This window comes from Brachionichthys hirsutus, chromosome 4 (genome assembly GCF_040956055.1).
Source record: "Brachionichthys hirsutus isolate HB-005 chromosome 4, CSIRO-AGI_Bhir_v1, whole genome shotgun sequence".
Classification (NCBI taxonomy): domain Eukaryota; kingdom Metazoa; phylum Chordata; class Actinopteri; order Lophiiformes; family Brachionichthyidae; genus Brachionichthys; species Brachionichthys hirsutus.
The window spans coordinates 13,519,663-13,537,444 of NC_090900.1; the positions used below are offsets into that span (position 1 = coordinate 13,519,663).

General features: G+C 41.4%; 1 protein-coding gene across 1 annotated transcript in view; it reads left to right on the forward strand.

Moving 5' to 3' along the window:
* Positions 1-17,782, forward strand: part of LOC137918163 (voltage-dependent N-type calcium channel subunit alpha-1B-like) — a 57,445-nt gene that overhangs the window by 7,508 nt on the left and 32,155 nt on the right. The window contains exons 4-14 of the mRNA XM_068760915.1: positions 335-426; positions 1,168-1,320; positions 4,855-5,042; positions 10,864-10,967; positions 13,187-13,302; positions 13,415-13,510; positions 13,916-13,999; positions 14,793-14,999; positions 16,668-16,780; positions 16,976-17,088; positions 17,167-17,298. Of these exons, the coding sequence (XP_068617016.1) occupies positions 335-426; positions 1,168-1,320; positions 4,855-5,042; positions 10,864-10,967; positions 13,187-13,302; positions 13,415-13,510; positions 13,916-13,999; positions 14,793-14,999; positions 16,668-16,780; positions 16,976-17,088; positions 17,167-17,298 (1,398 nt within the window). The remainder of the gene's footprint in view (positions 1-334; positions 427-1,167; positions 1,321-4,854; positions 5,043-10,863; positions 10,968-13,186; positions 13,303-13,414; positions 13,511-13,915; positions 14,000-14,792; positions 15,000-16,667; positions 16,781-16,975; positions 17,089-17,166; positions 17,299-17,782) is intronic.

Consider the following 17,782-nt stretch of genomic DNA (forward strand, 5'->3'; position numbering starts at 1 on the left):
TGAACGCTGTGACAGATTTCAAGGTGCCGTCCACTGTAAAGCACGTGCAACAGTTTCTTGGCCTAATGGGTTACTACCGCCACTTTCTGCAAGACTATGCCAAACATGCTGAGCCGCTCTTTGTCCTCACAAAAAAGATGCACCGTTAAAACTGAAGTGTAGAAAAGCCACGGTGCCATATATCTGAAAGATGCGTGGGTTTTGCAGTCAACTGACCTTCAACTTATTTCATAAATTCTACTTGGAGCACCTTTGATAATATTTTTTCCAGTAGATCTGATTTGGACAAACAGCCACCTGTAATCTGAAGTCTATTATTTTGTTGTGTATGCAGGATCTTTGCCACTGTGGGGACAGATTTTGACCTTAGAACACTGAGGGCGGTGAGAGTACTCCGACCACTCAAACTGGTCTCTGGCATTCCAAGTAAGTTAACACACATTTGAATAAATCATGAGTTAGAGTGTAGTCGTGTAGTCTGGAATTAGCACTGGAGGCTGAGTAATTTATTTATACTTGTATAATTGATTAATTGTGTGTATTGCAGATTTAGGCAAACAACTACTGCTTCTAGATTAACTCTAAAACTAGGTAGCATGATCAGCTATGGTATGTATTTTTAGGAAACATTGCTTCAGCAATTCATGAATACAAAAATGACAACAATACTTTCACAGTATGAATGAACAATTTGATGAGCATCAACAGTAAGGCTGGTTTTCTAGTACCAGTAAAATAATATGTTGAATTGATGCTTCCAGTGTGACATGATCTTAAACCGTAGCGGGAACCACAGATGACGGGTGCAATGTGGATTGGGTGGCAATCGATGACGGGGGCTCGACAACCCATACACAGAGACTAGCTCTCGAGACATGGATTTATTATGAGAAGAAAAAAAAAGAGGCTAACTCCATTCAAGTCATCAACATGAACATAATATCAGTCTGAATAAATCAAATGAAGAGAAAAATCAGCTTATTCGATTCTGTCATCACATTTCCTGTTATTACGTCAGCAAACAGCTGAAGCTGATGCCCTTCTCTTTCTTTCGTTTTGCTGACTGTTCTTTCACACACTCTCTTTTACAGAACAACAACAGTAAGAACGGTGTAATGATAGAAATGTCTCCTGTGTTGTAAAGCAAGTTTCTCCTGTCTACATCAGGTCTTCAGGTGGTATTGAAGTCTATAATGAAAGCCATGGTACCTCTGCTGCAGATCGGCCTGTTGCTCTTCTTTGCCATCCTCATGTTCGCCATCATCGGTCTTGATTTTTACATGGGCAAGTTCCATCGCACCTGCTTCAGGATAGATACAGGTGAGTAATAGGCAAACCAAGGATAAACACATTGTTTTTGTGCTGCCAACAGCCTGCTGCTTCTATCCTATGATTGTGTCTCATTTGTAGGGAAGGGACATTGAGGCATTTATGCTACACCTCATAAAATGTATCTTGATCCCTCCCCCGTGCTCTCAGAGTTTTCGGTTACAAAAACTGAAGTATATAAGAACATTGCAACCAGTTTCAATAAAATTAACACAAATGTTTACCGATACAAACAGTTGACTATTCATAAAGACTGCAACAACAATAATAATAATGCCCTCCTATTCTAATGATCATATTATCATATTTCAGCCTTCTCTTTTCATTAAAGTCATCAAATTAACAATTCACAATCAGGAAGTACAACATTCCACAAAATCAAAAATGTTCAAGCCATGCGTCTTGCTTTCCTGATTCATTCATTCATTTTCCAACTGCTTTGAGAGACAGACAATCAGCCACACACACACTCACGCCTAACCCACGCAGACACGGGGAGAACATGCAAACTCCTCACAGAAAGGCCACAAGTCGGATTCGATTTGTGGCTTACCGCTTAATGTCACTGAAATTGATTCTTTGAGCGAGCTCCCGCTCAATGCTCAACATGGCTAAGCTGTTAAGCCTGCCCTGTGACATGGTGGACTGCAGGGAGTTTTTAATTATGTTCATTTTACTGAAGGCACGCTCTCCTCCAGCTACAGTCACTGGCAAGGACAAGAAAATGCGCAGCAGGATGCACAGGTCAACACAAACGCTCTGTAGTCCCATGCTATGTGTGAGGGTCATGTTGCTGTGCCTGTTTAATTGCCTTATCACGCACACCTGTTCTGCTTATCGATGCAGGACCTGCGGCGTGCGGATTGGCTGCGGTCACCCCGGACGCACCTGAGACGGATTGAGGCAAATCACCACCAGCCCTCGTAATCTCGGCTCCGCCCGCTGTCCCCCGTCGGACTATTGTTTGGATTTCGCCTGGTTATGCTGTCCGTCTCCGTGCCACTTCCCGTCTCTGTTCTCGTCTCGCCCGTGTCGACCGCAGCCAGTCTGTTCGCCAGGTTGTGTTTAGTTTATCGTGATCAGATTGTTCACGTGTGGCTGGATCTTATGTTCCCGTTTTCTTTGCGGCACCACCCAGTCGCCACTTGTTAGTAGAGCTTGGTTTTTAGTTTTTCTCTCGGCTGTGTATTTCTTTCTGTTCTGTGGATTACGTTGGGCTCCAGCTGACCCTCATCCTGTGTGCAGCTCCGGGTTGTTTTTCGTGTGTTGAGTTCATCAGTAAAAGAGGATTCAACTGTTGCTACCGTCTCCATTCTCTATTTTCTGGGGTCCGCTCATGTTGGTCCGTAACAGAAATAATCCAACCAATTGATATGGACCCCGCAGAGAATGAACGGATGCGTCATGCCCTTTCTAGTCAGGGTCTCCTAGTCGGGCAGCACTTGCTATCTGTCTCGATGATCGCCTCAGAGAGAGACACCGTGAGCGTGCTGAGACCCGGGGAGTTTGTGGTTCCATGGGACCATTGCCATTCAGGAGGACTGGTTCGAGTACCTTTATTCCCCCGGAGCCGGCTGCTGCCACCCCTTCTTCCGGCATTGGTGACGAGCCAATGCAGCTGGGGAGAACCAGCCTCTCCAGGGAGGAGTGCCAGCGGGTCCTGGAAGGCAGGCAGACGAGACAAAGAATGCAGGGACAGAGTGGAGCAGAGAGAGGAAAAACGTCTGCTCTCGTCGAAGACCGGAAGAAGAGCCTTCAGGGCCACCGCAGGTTCCACTTGTTTTCACACCGGGGTGATGTTGCCGTAAATGTATTGTGTCATACTTGACACGAAAACGAAAGTATCCCCAAACGCCGGATCTGAAGGATGGTGGATGGTCTTTTATTTCAGATAAAGCATTCGCCATCACTTGTAGCTTCTGTCTCAGCAGCTGACTGAATGAATGTGGGAGGTGCGCCGTTCGATACAGGGGATATATTTTTGCACCCCTGATATTTACTCGTTATACAATGTTATCATGAAACCAGACCATGGAAGGGGTAATGGGGCATTTTGTGTAGGGTAACTGGGTGTTAAGAGGTGATCTGTGGAGCTGTAACTGATGGTGAGTCTGAGGCAGCCACACCGAAGAGGAGACGGTGCTTCATCTTTCTCCGGAGTTGGCGGAATTGTTCAGAAGTGACACTGAGGGTGAAGAATTCAATGCATTCAGAATGAGATTGCGAGTTTGGTAAGCTTGCTTACTGGTAACTTGCTTGTTGGACTCGGGAGCTTGTTATGCTAATTATGCTTATTCAGCCTTCCAGGTGTGTTCTTTATCCCATTGTGTAGCTGAATTATGTTAATGCCTTTTGTTAACATACCGTACACTTATCCAGCTTGTTGTGTGTGCGGCACGTATAGCGTGTACATAAACTGTGTGTGTGCTGCACATAGCTTGCATGGCAGGCTGACTGGGTGACCGGTGTGTTGGTTTCGGTTCTTGTGTGTGCTGCACTTAGCTGCATACATTTCCAAAATAAGTGCGATTTTAAAAAGTTTTTTTTCTTCTTTATGAGGCATTAGTTGACGAATGCTACTTTTCCTGTGGAGCGACCTATAGTCCGGAAAATACAGAAATACATCACCTTAATTTTAGGATTTAGTTACTTGAGACTCGACTTGGAACTTTCAAGAACATATTTTGGTCCCAACTCCGATGCATTGTGCATAAGAAGGAAGCGTCCCTTCTACTTCGGGAGGGGCATAGGTGGCCGATCCGAAAGCCAGGAATTAACATGTTGGACTTTAAGTGGCATCTGTTGATAAAAATCGACATCTCATCATGTCTAAAGATGTGGAGATTACATCATGATCATGTATGGTGTAACACTGATCCTTTTATTCATTGTCCTCCCTCTGACAGTTCAGCTGGCTCAGGCGCAAAGGAGGGTTTGTAAGACAAGTTTTTGTTAGTATTCCTAACCTACGTAGTTATTGGAAATAAGTAAACTTTTTGAGTTTAATTTGTTCCAATTTAATAAATTGTACATGAAATCACATAAACACGGGGGAAGACCCCCTGAAAACATTGGAATATTATCTAAAGTGTGACATGAGTCGGTGAACTACACTCGATCTTTGAACCATGCATTGTGGAGAATTATGTTTAGCTTTTGAAGTGCATCACACATCAGAAGGGATTCTGTTGGGGGTCAGACACTTGAATTCAAATCCAGTAATAGCTCGACATGCAAGTGCTTTGGCATACGAGTGTTCAGAGACATGAGCAAACATCATATGTCGACAGTCTTCCGAAGGTTAAATATTATGTCTAAGTTTATGTAGGTATACATGTAAGGTACAATTATCAATTATGGCACTGCACACCCCTGTTAGCGCTACCGTCTTTCTTGAAGGTAAAACTTATAACCACATTTTATATTGCAGTAATACTGTACATCATTTATTGTATCATTTGTGTGAGATCACTATTGCTGACCTGCACCTTATCTCTGTGTGTGAATGTGGGTCTGTGTTTGTAGGTGAGCAGGCAGCAGACTTCCCCTGTGGCCTGGAGCCTCCAGCAAGGACCTGCAGCAATGGCACTGCCTGTAAGGAGTACTGGATTGGACCCAGCTTTGGCATCACCAACTTTGACAACATCCTGTTTGCTGTTCTGACTGTTTTCCAGTGCATCACCATGGAGGGATGGGTGGATATCCTATACAATGTGAGTCCACAAATTGTTGTTTAGAGGATTGAGGTATCTGATTGATCTGGCTTGTGCTTGCTCCCCACAACTCATATTTTTTTACATTTTCAAATATTTTAGTGTTGCTGCAGAATCAAGTCTTAAATTCTGGGTTTCCATAATAGTGTGGGCACCTTATACTGTACATCTGTGAGGTACATTCATTATGCTACATGTGTGATGCCAACAAGAATAGCTCATTCTCTCCACATGAAGAAGACACTGGACCCCGACTTACTAATGCTGGGCAGACCATGTAGCTAACGTCATCGATATTGTTTTTGTGTAAACTGGTAAAGTCGAGCTATTGTCTTGATAATAAAGCTGCATAATTGTGATTCTAGAACCATGATCAACATCTGTCTTTTCTCATGAACAATGTCATTCAATTGTTCGTATGTTAACCATGTGCGCTACTTTGTTTTATTATTGTTCATTACGGAGAACACCTATTCACAAAGATAAGTACAGTAGTCCCAAACATGGACAAAACCTTTGCAGCCATGGCTGTTCATTTGGGGTACCCTGGCACGAGATATTTATAAAACGTGTCCAATCCCACGGATGCAAAATTTATCCTTCATAGCGGTATCACACTGCAAGTCAATTAGCTGGAGTTGAATGTCAGATGCCATTTTTCAAGGCTTCACTGTAAATGGCGAGCGAAAAAAGGTTAATTCATTGTTCAGTTCAGTGAAAACCTGAAACCTCCACTCAAACTCTCGCAGCAAATTTGTTAGGCTACACTAGATTTGTTGCCGACACTAGATTTCGAGCTGACTCGCTCAGAATGACCCTCGTCTATTAATGTCACAAGATTGCATCAGCGCCGTGATAATGTCAGCGATCATTCAATAAGTGTATATATATATATCTCAGCGTTTGGAATATATATCAGCTTTCCATATATGTATATATATCAGCATTTGAAATATATATATCAGTGTTCGGAATATATATATTGGCATTCGATCCGTATTCTCAAACTTCACTTTTTATACATATATATGTATAAAAAGTGAAGTTTGAGAATACGGATCAAACTTCCGTATATATATATATATGTATAATTTCCTGAACGGCATGCCATAATATATGAAATTTGAGAATATTGAATGAATCTTGATATATATGGAATGAACGCTGATATATATGGAATGTAATCTGACGTCATTACGGCGCTGCTGCCATCTTGCGTTTCAGGTCATTATCCCGATAAATCTTGGTGCTGATAGACGTGGGTCACTAAGAGTGAGTCAGCTCGAAATCTAGTGTCAGCAATCCTCAATAATGAGATAATTAACGCCCTGGTAAATGTGTGCTGGTAACTATATTCTATACTGTTCTACAGATAAAGAGTTTATTCACTCTTTCATCGTGGAAGACTAAGACAGAACTTAACTAGTTCGTTACCCTCACCGAAGGGGAGGCGAGGGTATTGCAAATGGGTCAGTTTGTTTGTATGTTTGTCTCTTTGCTTGTCTGTCCGAGCGCATAACTCAAAAACTAGGAACCCAATCGACTTGAAAATTTTACACAAGCAAGGTTCTGTCCATGGCTCGGTCCTCCCCGAGAATGCCGTTGATCCGGATCTGGATCCAGATTCTAGAATTATTTTTACATCTGGAATTGTGCCTCTGCTGTAAACTGCCACTTTAAGAGGGAGGGACACGAATGGCATGATGGGGGAAAAAGAGTCCAGAAGGTGTCTTGTAGTATGTTCCGGAGCAGCAAGCTAGAGCAGGTTTGGCTCCTCTGATCCGGAAGCCCTGTTTACTGTCTCACAAGATCGAATAGTCTATTGGAGGCGAGGGTCTGCAATCTCTGATTGTCTTTCTAGTTAAAGTTGGAAAGATATTGACAGATTTGTAATTCCTGGATCAATAATTCAAAAATGTAACATTGTTCAAAAACAAACGAGGACTCATTCTAACCGTAATAAGACAGACAAGCCAAAAGATTAATTCGATGAATTAATTACAAATCATATTAATTAATAACTCCATTATTTTAATGGCTTGACAGCACAATTGTTTTTATACATTGCTTGTCATCATCCTGGCCACAGTGCAGCCATTGACATGAATTTGCGGGCAATTTATGTACTTCAATATGTATGGTGTTAACTGTACATTTTGTAAATGAGTTGTAGGGGGAACACAGGGCGGATCCTTTTATGCATTGTTGCTGAGGCACTGTGCTTTTCCTCCTCACTGCTCCTTCCCCTCCTCCCCTGTCTCAAGGGGATGATTAGCAGGCAAGCATAAGAGCCTGTAGGATGACTGACATTGTCACAACTCACATTAGGACCACAGCAAGCCAATATGACTGCTGGCAAGAAACATATTACAGCTCACCCCCATTTGCATAAAATAAGGGTTATATCATGCCAGGGAAACAATTATGAAATATGTTGAAATGTTCAACAGCAGTCATGGGAAGAGAATGTATGTTTAGCAGTGTGCATTTCTCCTGGTAGGGCTGACAAAAAAACAAAAACACAGGGAGGGTGGGGGGGGGAGATAGAAAGCAATCAATAGCAGTCTGGTTGCTGAGTGCAAGGAAAGGCGTGGTAGATGGGGGATGTTGCTTTGATACTTCTTAGATGTCAGATAATTGTTTCCTCATTTTAACTGCTTACAAGTATTGGACATCAGAGCATGGATGACAGGATTCAACGACTGCTGAAGTCCATCTATATTGCAAATTAAAGTAGATTATTACCTCCGCCAAGGCGGGGGTTATGTGATCGCCGGTGTTTGTTTGTCTGTCCGTCCGTTAGCAAGATAACCCAAAAAGGTTCAGGACAGATTGTGATGAAATCTTCAGAAAATGTTGGAATTGTTACCAGGAACATATGATACAATTTTGGTAATGATCCTGAAGACTTCCTGGAGCTTCAAAATGTGTTGCTCAATATCTCAGTTTATTATTGACCAATGTTTATGGAATTTGACACAGTCATGTAGGGTGGGGGCTTCTATCTTCATTCAATTCAATTCAATTGTATTTATATCACAACAGAAAGTTATCTCAAGGCACTTTACAGGAGTAGCGGAACCCAACTTGACCCACAAGAGCAAGCACTTTGGCAACGGAGGCAAGGAAACACTTCCCTTTAACGGGCAGAAACCTTGGACAGAACCAGAGGCTCATAGTGGATGGCCATCTGTCTGACCGGCCGGGTTGAGAAGGAAGGAAGGAGGGGGTGAGGGAGAGGGAGAGAGAGAGAGAAAAACGGACGCACGCATGTCCACTCACATCTTGTGCATGTTCCCCCTGCTTGACGTCAAGCCGAGAGGGATTTCTTCCAGACGCCTTTCTGGAGGTGATTACAGACCTACGGAAACTACGAAGGACCCAAAATCACCATAATAATGTAGAAAGATGGGAAAAGTGAGTTTAAGACCATTGTTAGAGCTCCGTGAAACCAACATAAAACAAGAATACAGGTCACCTTTATAAAAAATAAGAGTGTGAAACACAGATCTTCAAAGAAAATCTTTCAAGCTTCCTTTTCCCCAAATTAAAGGCAACCGGTTGAACAGTACGTTATCAGAAATCACAACTTGGACATCCTGTTGTAGCCATATGTTTATTAAAATATGTCTAAACTAACAACACCAGAACTGAATTAAACAAACTGTGAATTGGTTTTGGGTAGAATAATTAGATGCAAACCAGTATTAATGATAGTTTCCTGAATATTAGGTTGCCAAGTATAACTATTATTGTCAATGCCTGCAAGAGTAAATTTATTTCCCCCATCGAGGCGAGGGTTCTGTAAATCACTGGCGTTGTTTGTGTGTCTGTTTGTCTGTCTGTTAGCTAACTAATTTACGGACAGATTATAACATTTTGGTGATGATCGAGGAAAAATCCTGGATTATGGATTATTATAATCACTTTGAATCGAAGTGGGTAAGATAAAACACGTTCCACGAGTCAATGCCGCGGAAAATATGTCACTTTCAGGATCAGCACTGGACAGCTCCATATAAGTATAGCCGACTACCTATGGAGCTGTCCAGTGCTGATCCTGAGCGCCATATGTAGCCGACCACCTATGGATCTGTCCAGTGCTGAAGTTAATAATAATAATAAAATAGAAGATAAAAAATGATAGTGGATTTAGCCCTACCCGAAGATATCACCTGCTTTCTTTCTAACTGGAAACACAAAACATTTTCTTCGACCAGCTAGAGATCCAGAATGTTGCTTTACAAACTGTACAGAACCATTTTACCCTCTAATTAAGGTGCAATCATGTAGGCAACAAGTTGTCCATCTCAGCATAGTAATAAGTCTATTCATGTTCGTGAGAAGACAATGAACAAATCAATGGGTGCAAAATGAGAAGCTTGATGGCTCTGAATAATAGGAAGGCTTCACAATGGATTTCAGTAAATAAGTACATACACGGGCAATCAAATCAACCTGCCAGAGTAGTAATGTGAGTGAGACTTCAGTCAACATTAATACAGCAGAAAGCCCTCTGGCAGTCACAATGGAGAACATGAGCCTCAGATTGTGACAGCTGCCTCTCTCATTACTGCTTCACCAGCAAACCACACAAACAGGCGCACGTCTCCGCCCACCAGCGCCGATAGCCATTTTATTTCCTTGTGCTTCCAAAGGGATCTGCTAATTTGACAGCAGAGACTGGATAAAATGAGAATAATATCCATTATTGCAGTGAAGCCTGTCGTTTTTCTCTGAAGCCTCACAGCGGACTGAGAAAACAAATCCGAACAAGCGGTCCACTCCCATCAGCACTTTTCTGAGTATGGGTCTTCAGAGGTCTGGATGTTATCTCTAGACCAGTGATTTTCAACCTTTTTTGAGCCGTGGTGGCATAACCTGCTATGACTGAGCTCCTCACTCTCTATCTGATTATTCATGTTAGAAATATGTCAGTAATCTCTCTCTCTTCCCCGTAGTCTTGTGCTCTCTCTCCCTCTGTTTGTCCCTCTTTCTGTCTCTGTCTGCAGGTCCTTCTGTCCGTGGTGCTGCAGAACCTGAACCTGTGGCCCTCAACAAGGACGCCCATATCGCTAGCATTAGCATTTATAGCTTTATACATTTTGTTTTTGTCTCCTCCTGCTCCTGCTCTGTCTCTCTCTCTCTCTATCTCAACCCAGCCAGTCAGACAGCAGGCTGTCCACCATGAGCCTTAGGTTCTGTCCAAGGTTTCTGCCTGTTAAAGGGAAGTGTTTCCCTGCCTCTGTTGCCAAAGTGATTGCTCTTGTGGGTCAAGTTGGGTTCTGTCTTTCCCTGCAGGTCTTTCCCTGCTAATCCTGTAAAGTGCCTTGATACAACTTTCTGTTGTGATCTGGCGCTATAGAAATAAAACTGAATTTAATTATTCTTGTTGGACTTATTAAATCTTTTTGGACAAATTATTTGAAATTCCCTTTTATTTGTGCGTTTGACAGTACCACGTATAGTGATAAGTTTTAATTGCTGATGAAGGTTTATTGATTTTTAAATGCTATGGAAAATAGCCCGTGTTGTGCGCGATTGAGGTGATGCAACCCCCAGCACTGCGTAAGCGTGTTTCTGTATATTATTTTCTCCAGCCGTGGTGTCAAAAATGAGGGGTATTTATTCAAGTCGGACTCAGTAATACATCACTGAAGGCCTAGGTGTGAAATGCACGGCCCACCACTGCCAAAATGTGTATAACAAACAACAAGCAAACAGCATTGGTTTGAGTCTTTCGTGGGATTTGTTCTTGAACTGCAACTCCAGAATACAATTAACAGACCAGTTCTTTTGCTCTGTGTATTTTTGTGTTTAGGCCAATGATGCCTCAGGGAACACGTGGAACTGGCTGTACTTCATCCCCCTTATCATTATAGGCTCCTTCTTCATGCTCAACCTTGTGCTAGGCGTGCTGTCAGGGTGAGTACAAACTGTAAAATAACACATCTGAGCCTTAGAGACTGTTTGAGCAAGGCTGACTTGTTTGGTCACGTAAAGGAAAAATTTTCTCCATGCAATGAATAAAAATATCTGCTTTGGTATTTTTCCATATTTCTCTTCCGTTGTTGTCTGTGTAGGTTCTTGGTTGTCCAAGTCACGGTAAATCACAAAGAGCAAAAAAAATACAAAATCAACCAGAATTTGATGAGAGACATTTCACCTCTCATCCAACAGGCTTCTTCAGTTCTAAATGACTGGTAGAATCCAGATACTTATACTCCCATGGGAGCTAAAAATACAAAGAAATGACCAAAAACCACCAAGTCAATCAGATTCCCCAAGAGTATTAGCACACGCTTTATGAATGATAATGCTCCCCGGGAGTCATTAAAACCTGTCTAATGAATCCCCAGAAGTCATTAGCATCCATAAGGTGAAGGGTCGTTGTCCCTTGTGTTTTGTTGAGATGAACCCAGGTGTGGCTGGGGGTTGTGGACCTCCACATTGATTCTAGATTAATTTACTCATCAGGATCATGTTCACTGCATGTCAAAATGATTGTTTTTATCACCTGAGCAGTCACTTCTGTGGACTGCAATACATCACCCAACCTGTTTTACGCAGGACCATGTTTCTCCTTACTTCAGTATCACTCGTTTTATCTTTCAGTTAGCTGGTAAGTGGGCAGCAAATGATCTGTTTAAATAACATTGCAGCAGATGCAAACACCTGCATTTAAAGGGAATGGGAAAAGACACACTGATTTCTTTAATTCACATCTACAATACAGTACTTAGACAAAAAGAACCCTCTCTTTCTTTCTTCTTACTTGAGTTGACATATCCTTAATGAACATCTTTAGAGCAGAGGTATTAAATTGCTTCCTTTATTTGCAAATTGTGGATGCTCCCAGTTTAGGGTTCAAACATTACTTAATCTATGGCACCTTTACCTTTCTACAACATTCATAAGGTTTTATTAAACTATAAATTAATGTGGTTCTGCAAGCCCACCATTCCCTGAGCCTTTGCCATACCGTATATGTTGCGCTGAGTGATCATTGTAATATTGTGGTATACACTGCCTCATTCATAAAGCAGCAGAAGTAGCAGAAGCCGAGCTGTCATCACCAATGAAAAGAGCATCTGGCTTCCGTTTTATTGTTTTTTGTAATATTGCTTTCCAGATATCCTTATCTTTCTTCAGCACCAGTATTCTCTTGTTGCTGTTCACCGTCTTGCTGCAATATCATCCATAGGAAACCCTGCTAGGAATACAAGTCTTCCATTGGGATGTGTGGGTGGATAGACAAAGAAACATCATGTCACTCTGGCATGATGTGATCAATATACCCCTGCATCACTTGAATAGCTTGATTCTTCCTGTTCAGTTGTGAAAGTGGGCAATGGTGTAAAAACACAAAGAACATTCTGTAACATTCTGAGAATCACATCTATACTGCCTCATGGGGGTATTCACAGTAAATTCAAATGCATTCTAATGCTTCATAAATACACATATTTGATGAACAGTTATACAACGATATAATACACATACGAAGTAGTCTGTGAATGCACCTATTAATTCAGATTCAGATTCAGACAACTTTATTTATCCCAAGGGACAATTCAGTTTAAGCAGTCTACCAGACCATATAATACAACCAATACAAACTTAATAAATAAATAAAATAAAATGAATAAATAAAAAATAAAAAATAAAATATTAAAAAAGACACTCGTTATATGGACAAATGCTAAGTAATGATGATTATAATGCGTCGTGATGCGTCACTCATGATGCAACTTAACTAATGAATGTATGAAAGTTTAACTTTACTAACAACAACCAATGAAGCACTGGGATGACGCATGCATTATTAAAGGTTCAATGTTTGTTTTTAATCCAGAAATGTTTCTGAAATAAAGAAAACAGAATAAACAAAACTTCTGTAAAGTTTCTTTAAGCACAAAACATTTCTGGAGCTTCTGATTAAAATGAAGAAAATGCTTAATGGCTCAGGACAGTTTGGAAATGTAAAAGAACACAACCAACACAATTCTACATTAGAAGTTGTGTCCACGATGTGACAAAACCCCAGCTCTGTCTTATCTGCTGGTGCTGAGCCTGCTTTATGCCTCTTAGAGGTGTCAGGTCCTGTAAACACGGTTATGTTCATTTATTTGTGGATGTTACAGTGAGTTTGCCAAGGAAAGAGAGCGTGTGGAGAAGAGGCAAGAATTCCTGAAACTCAGAAGACATCAGCAAATAGAGAGAGAGCTAACTGGGTACCTGGAGTGGATCTGCAAAGCAGGTCAGAAACAAATGAGCACACACTGGACTACAAATGGGAGCTCAGCTCCAACGCTGAACTTCAATAAGGGCTGGAATTAGAAATACAAAATTCATCTTTCTATCTTTGGCAGAGGAGGTGATGCTGGCTGAGGAAGACGAAAATGCAGAGGAGAAGTCACTGGATGGAGTGTGGTATAAAAAGAAACTCAACAACTCCGGTAAAGACTGTTGTCCTCTGCTTCCACTGTGGAGACAGAATATAACGTTCTAGATCAGTTATAAATACCCCGAGTTTGAAGTCATGTACTTACATACTCTAGTCTGAGACCTGCAGCACTTTTTTTTGAGTTCTCTCAAGGGTCAAAGCATTGTCTGCCACTATATCTCAGCTGCAAGGCAGAGGACTGGTCATCTTAAAACAGAATGCTGTTGAATATCTACTAAAATAAAGTGTCTTAAAGTTAGGTTCCTCTTATATGGAAAATAAACATGGTGCGTGTAGCAACTCATAATGTAAAATGTCTAATAAGTTCATAATGTAATAGAATTATGAGCGCATAATGTAATAATGAACCTGAATGAAATACTTCTGATCTAGCCTACGAAGTTTGATTTCCATTTCATTTTTTCAGTTCTGAAAAGGACCAAAAAGAGTAAAAATGATCTCATCAATGCAGAAGAAGGCGAGGACCACTTCACTGACATCTCATCCATTGGTAAGGACGACACCTGGGAACAAATGTCTGAACATCACTGCAAGTCTTCAGACGTCCGACCAGGGACTGTATGCTGAAGACATACACAGTCTCCAAACAGCCTAGTTTATGGCTGTACTCATTGTCATTCCCAAACACCGTTTCAAAATAGAAAAACTAACATCACCAGTTGGATTAAATTAAATTCGTCCAAAATACAGCTGCTTGACTGGCAGAATTTTATGTTTCAGATGTTATCTAATTATTATTAATAAAAATAGAACAGAAATTACACATCTTAAAACACAAAACACACTTGCTTGAATTGTTAGAAATGTGAACAAGCTTCATTCATCATCATCTTCCGAACTGCTTTGTCTGTTACTGGGTCGCGGGTTGTGCTGAAGCCTATCCCTGCAGCCAACGGGCGAGAGGTGGGGTACAACCTGGAGAAGGTTGTTCATCACAGGGCCACGCACAGACCGACGATCATTCACACAAACACGAGGGCAATTTATTGAATGTTTTTGGTGGTGGGAGGAAGCCGGAGAACATGCACACAGAAAGGCCGCAAGCTGGATTCAAACCTGTGATCTCCTTGCTGTGAGGCAACAGCGCAACCACTGTGCAACCATCTTTCCCTGAATAAGCCTGTTTTAACTTAATTTTATTTATTTATACCAATGTGAAGCTGTCAAAAAGCTTTTTCTGTATTGATGTAAACTGAACCTCAGGTCTTTGTGTCTTGACTCACAGCGCTTGACTCCGTAACTTTATTGCCATTTTGTCCTTATTGTTTCCACTGCCTCCCCAGAATCACCGTATGCCCGTGCCAGTGTGAAGAGCAAGAATGAGAGCTCATTGTATTTCAGGAGGAAGGAAAAAAGGATTCGCTTCACCATTCGCCACCTGGTCAAGTCCCAGGGCTTCTACTGGACTGTGCTGTGTCTGGTTGGCCTCAACACATTGTGTGTGGCCATAGTACACTGTGACCAGCCTGAGTGGCTCACCTTTGCACTATGTGAGTTCCAGCACTTCTTTAATAATGGTGATGTAAATCTCTGTCTTATAGAGACAGAGATTTACAGATGTTACGACTTTTACTTCCTCTAGATAGTCAAGTTTGATCGTCTTCTCGGCGCTCCTCCAGGGCCGTTACCGACCCCGGCGGGGCCGATCCGAGGACCTCACTAAACCATATTGCAATATATTGATCATTTACAGCAGGGGTCCCCAAACTACGGCCCACTTCCATATTTGCTCCGCCCCCCCGAACAATACCAGAGGGGAAAAAAAAGTAATATAAAAAAATATATACATATATACAGTGCGTGATAAAAACATAGGACCACCCATTTTCAGGAGGCAAATCACCCTTTAGAGCAGCCAAACAAAAATCAAGGTTGCACTACATTCAGAATATTTTCACATATTTTTATATACAAAAAGGAGGTTATATATACACAAGATCGCATTGTCAGAAAGGAGAAAATGTAGGATAGATGAGCTGGAACAACAAAACTTGTCAAATCGCGAAATTGGTCACAAACTAGGCCGTTCACACCAGGTAGTTGGCAAATACATGACAAACAAAGAAAATTACAAAACTAAAACATCTTTTGGTCGACCAACAAAGATTAGTGATTACGTTAAACACAAAATTTTAAATTTTGAAACATACCCTCAAACAATAAACAGGTTTCTAAGTCATTCTGATTTAATCAGCTTTGTTGAAACCGCATACTAATAGAAAAACACAAAAGTGATCGACTTGACTTTAGGGTGGAAAATTTGAAAAATATGTAGAAACTGTTCAAAAATAATATTTAGCGACAAGAAAAAGTTTAATTTAGATACAAACACTATTGGCACCATGCAGACAATAAAAAACCGACTTTTTTTTTTACACGTGTAGCCGATGAGAGATCAGTAATGGTATGGGGTGTATTTAAGAGGGGTCATTAATTCAATCTTTTGTTTCCTAAATATAATATTGATAGTGGAGAATATATTAATACTCTGAAGAAAAGCATTCTTCTTTTGTTTGGGCCAATTTTAGTGATCCCATATGACCAGAAAGTTAATGTTCCATGGACTTTTTTCTGTGAAGAACCCAGAGAGGGTTATTTGGTTGTGTAGCTTTCGATTTCATTAAAAGTAATGGGCAAATATTAGATAATGTAAATTAAGGGTCGCTCATGGGCCCCCCATGGCTCTGAGGCCCGGGACAACATGCCCGGTTGTCCCCCCCTGTTAACAGGACTGCCAACAGATACAGGACGAGAGCATGGCTACATTCATTCATCCAGTCTTACCAGAGACAGAGAGAGGGTTCCAGGCCCGACTGCATCAGAGAACTATCAGGAACATGCGGATCTCATCTTCCCATGGACTCATACAAAGCTTAGGTTCACACAAACGTCTTTGAATCATACGTTTTGTGATGTTACCTAATACTGTAATACCTTTTAATTATTGGTTGATGCAGATAAAAGCATTGACGTCCTGCTTTAGCTCTAGATAGAAGCACGGAGGGGCAGCAGTTGGTAGTGCTGTTGGGTACAGCCAGAATGTCATAGGTTCAAATCCACCTGAGTTACTGGGGCCTTATGTGTGCAGTTGTAAAAACCAACAGGGACGCTTTTTTAATCGTCATGGATCTGTGTGATCTTCTGTTGTCCCTGGACAGACCTAGCCGAGTTCGTATTCCTGGGCCTGTTTCTGGCTGAGATGTCCATGAAAATGTATGGCCTCGGACCCCAAAACTACTTCCACTCCTCTTTCAACTGCTTTGACTTTGGGGTGAGTTGCCCTGCTCTGCTGGGAGCGCAGTCATAACACACTAGTTTTCAGAGTACAAGACCATTCAAAAGATTCAAGATTGCCGTTTCAAAGAAAGAACGCTTGATTTTTGCCAGAACTGCGAAGATCATCTTAATGTAATCATAATGACATGTTAAGTGAAGTGCTGCTGGGTTGTTCGGATTGTGTTCACAGGTGATTATTGGCAGTATTTTTGAGGTGATCTGGGCAGCCATCAAACCTGGAGCCTCATTTGGAATCAGTGTCTTGCGAGCTCTGAGACTGCTCAGAATCTTCAAAGTCACCAAGTAAGCTATCTCAAAATTCTGTCTGTGTGCTCAGAACGCTGGTTAAGCATTAATATTTCTCTACATTTCTGTGCGCAGGTATTGGAACTCTTTGAGGAATTTGGTGGTATCCCTTCTGAACTCCATGAAGTCAATCATCAGCTTGTTGTTCCTCCTGTTTCTCTTTATCGTGGTCTTTGCTCTACTGGGCATGCAACTCTTTGGCGGACAGTGAGTATATGTTTTTACTGATGAAGAAATTATCCATCCATCCATCTTCTGCTGCTTATCTGGGGCCGGGTCAAGCCCTCAGCCTCTGCTTCCTCAGTGGAAGACATGGTCATAAGTGTTACCAAATGTTTGTTCTATGGCAAGGAGTTGTTAGACAGTCACCAGGATTACAAAGATTAAACTAATGACAAATGAAATCTAAAAGACACAATTAGTGCACTTTATCCACAGAATATGGGTGTCTAATTTATAGTTAAAATATATATTTATTCTGTATCAGGATTTGCTTTTACAATTTATACATTTCACATTCAATTCTAGAATACAAAATGTTGATTAATGAATATTGGAGATTATTTAAATTGCAGCATCTGTTTGGAGTATTGGCAACATTCAAATATAACAGGCATATATTGCGCTAGAATAATGTGCAGCAGCCTGATGAAGAGGACAATAACATCCTCCAGACAGTGGCGGGGTGAAT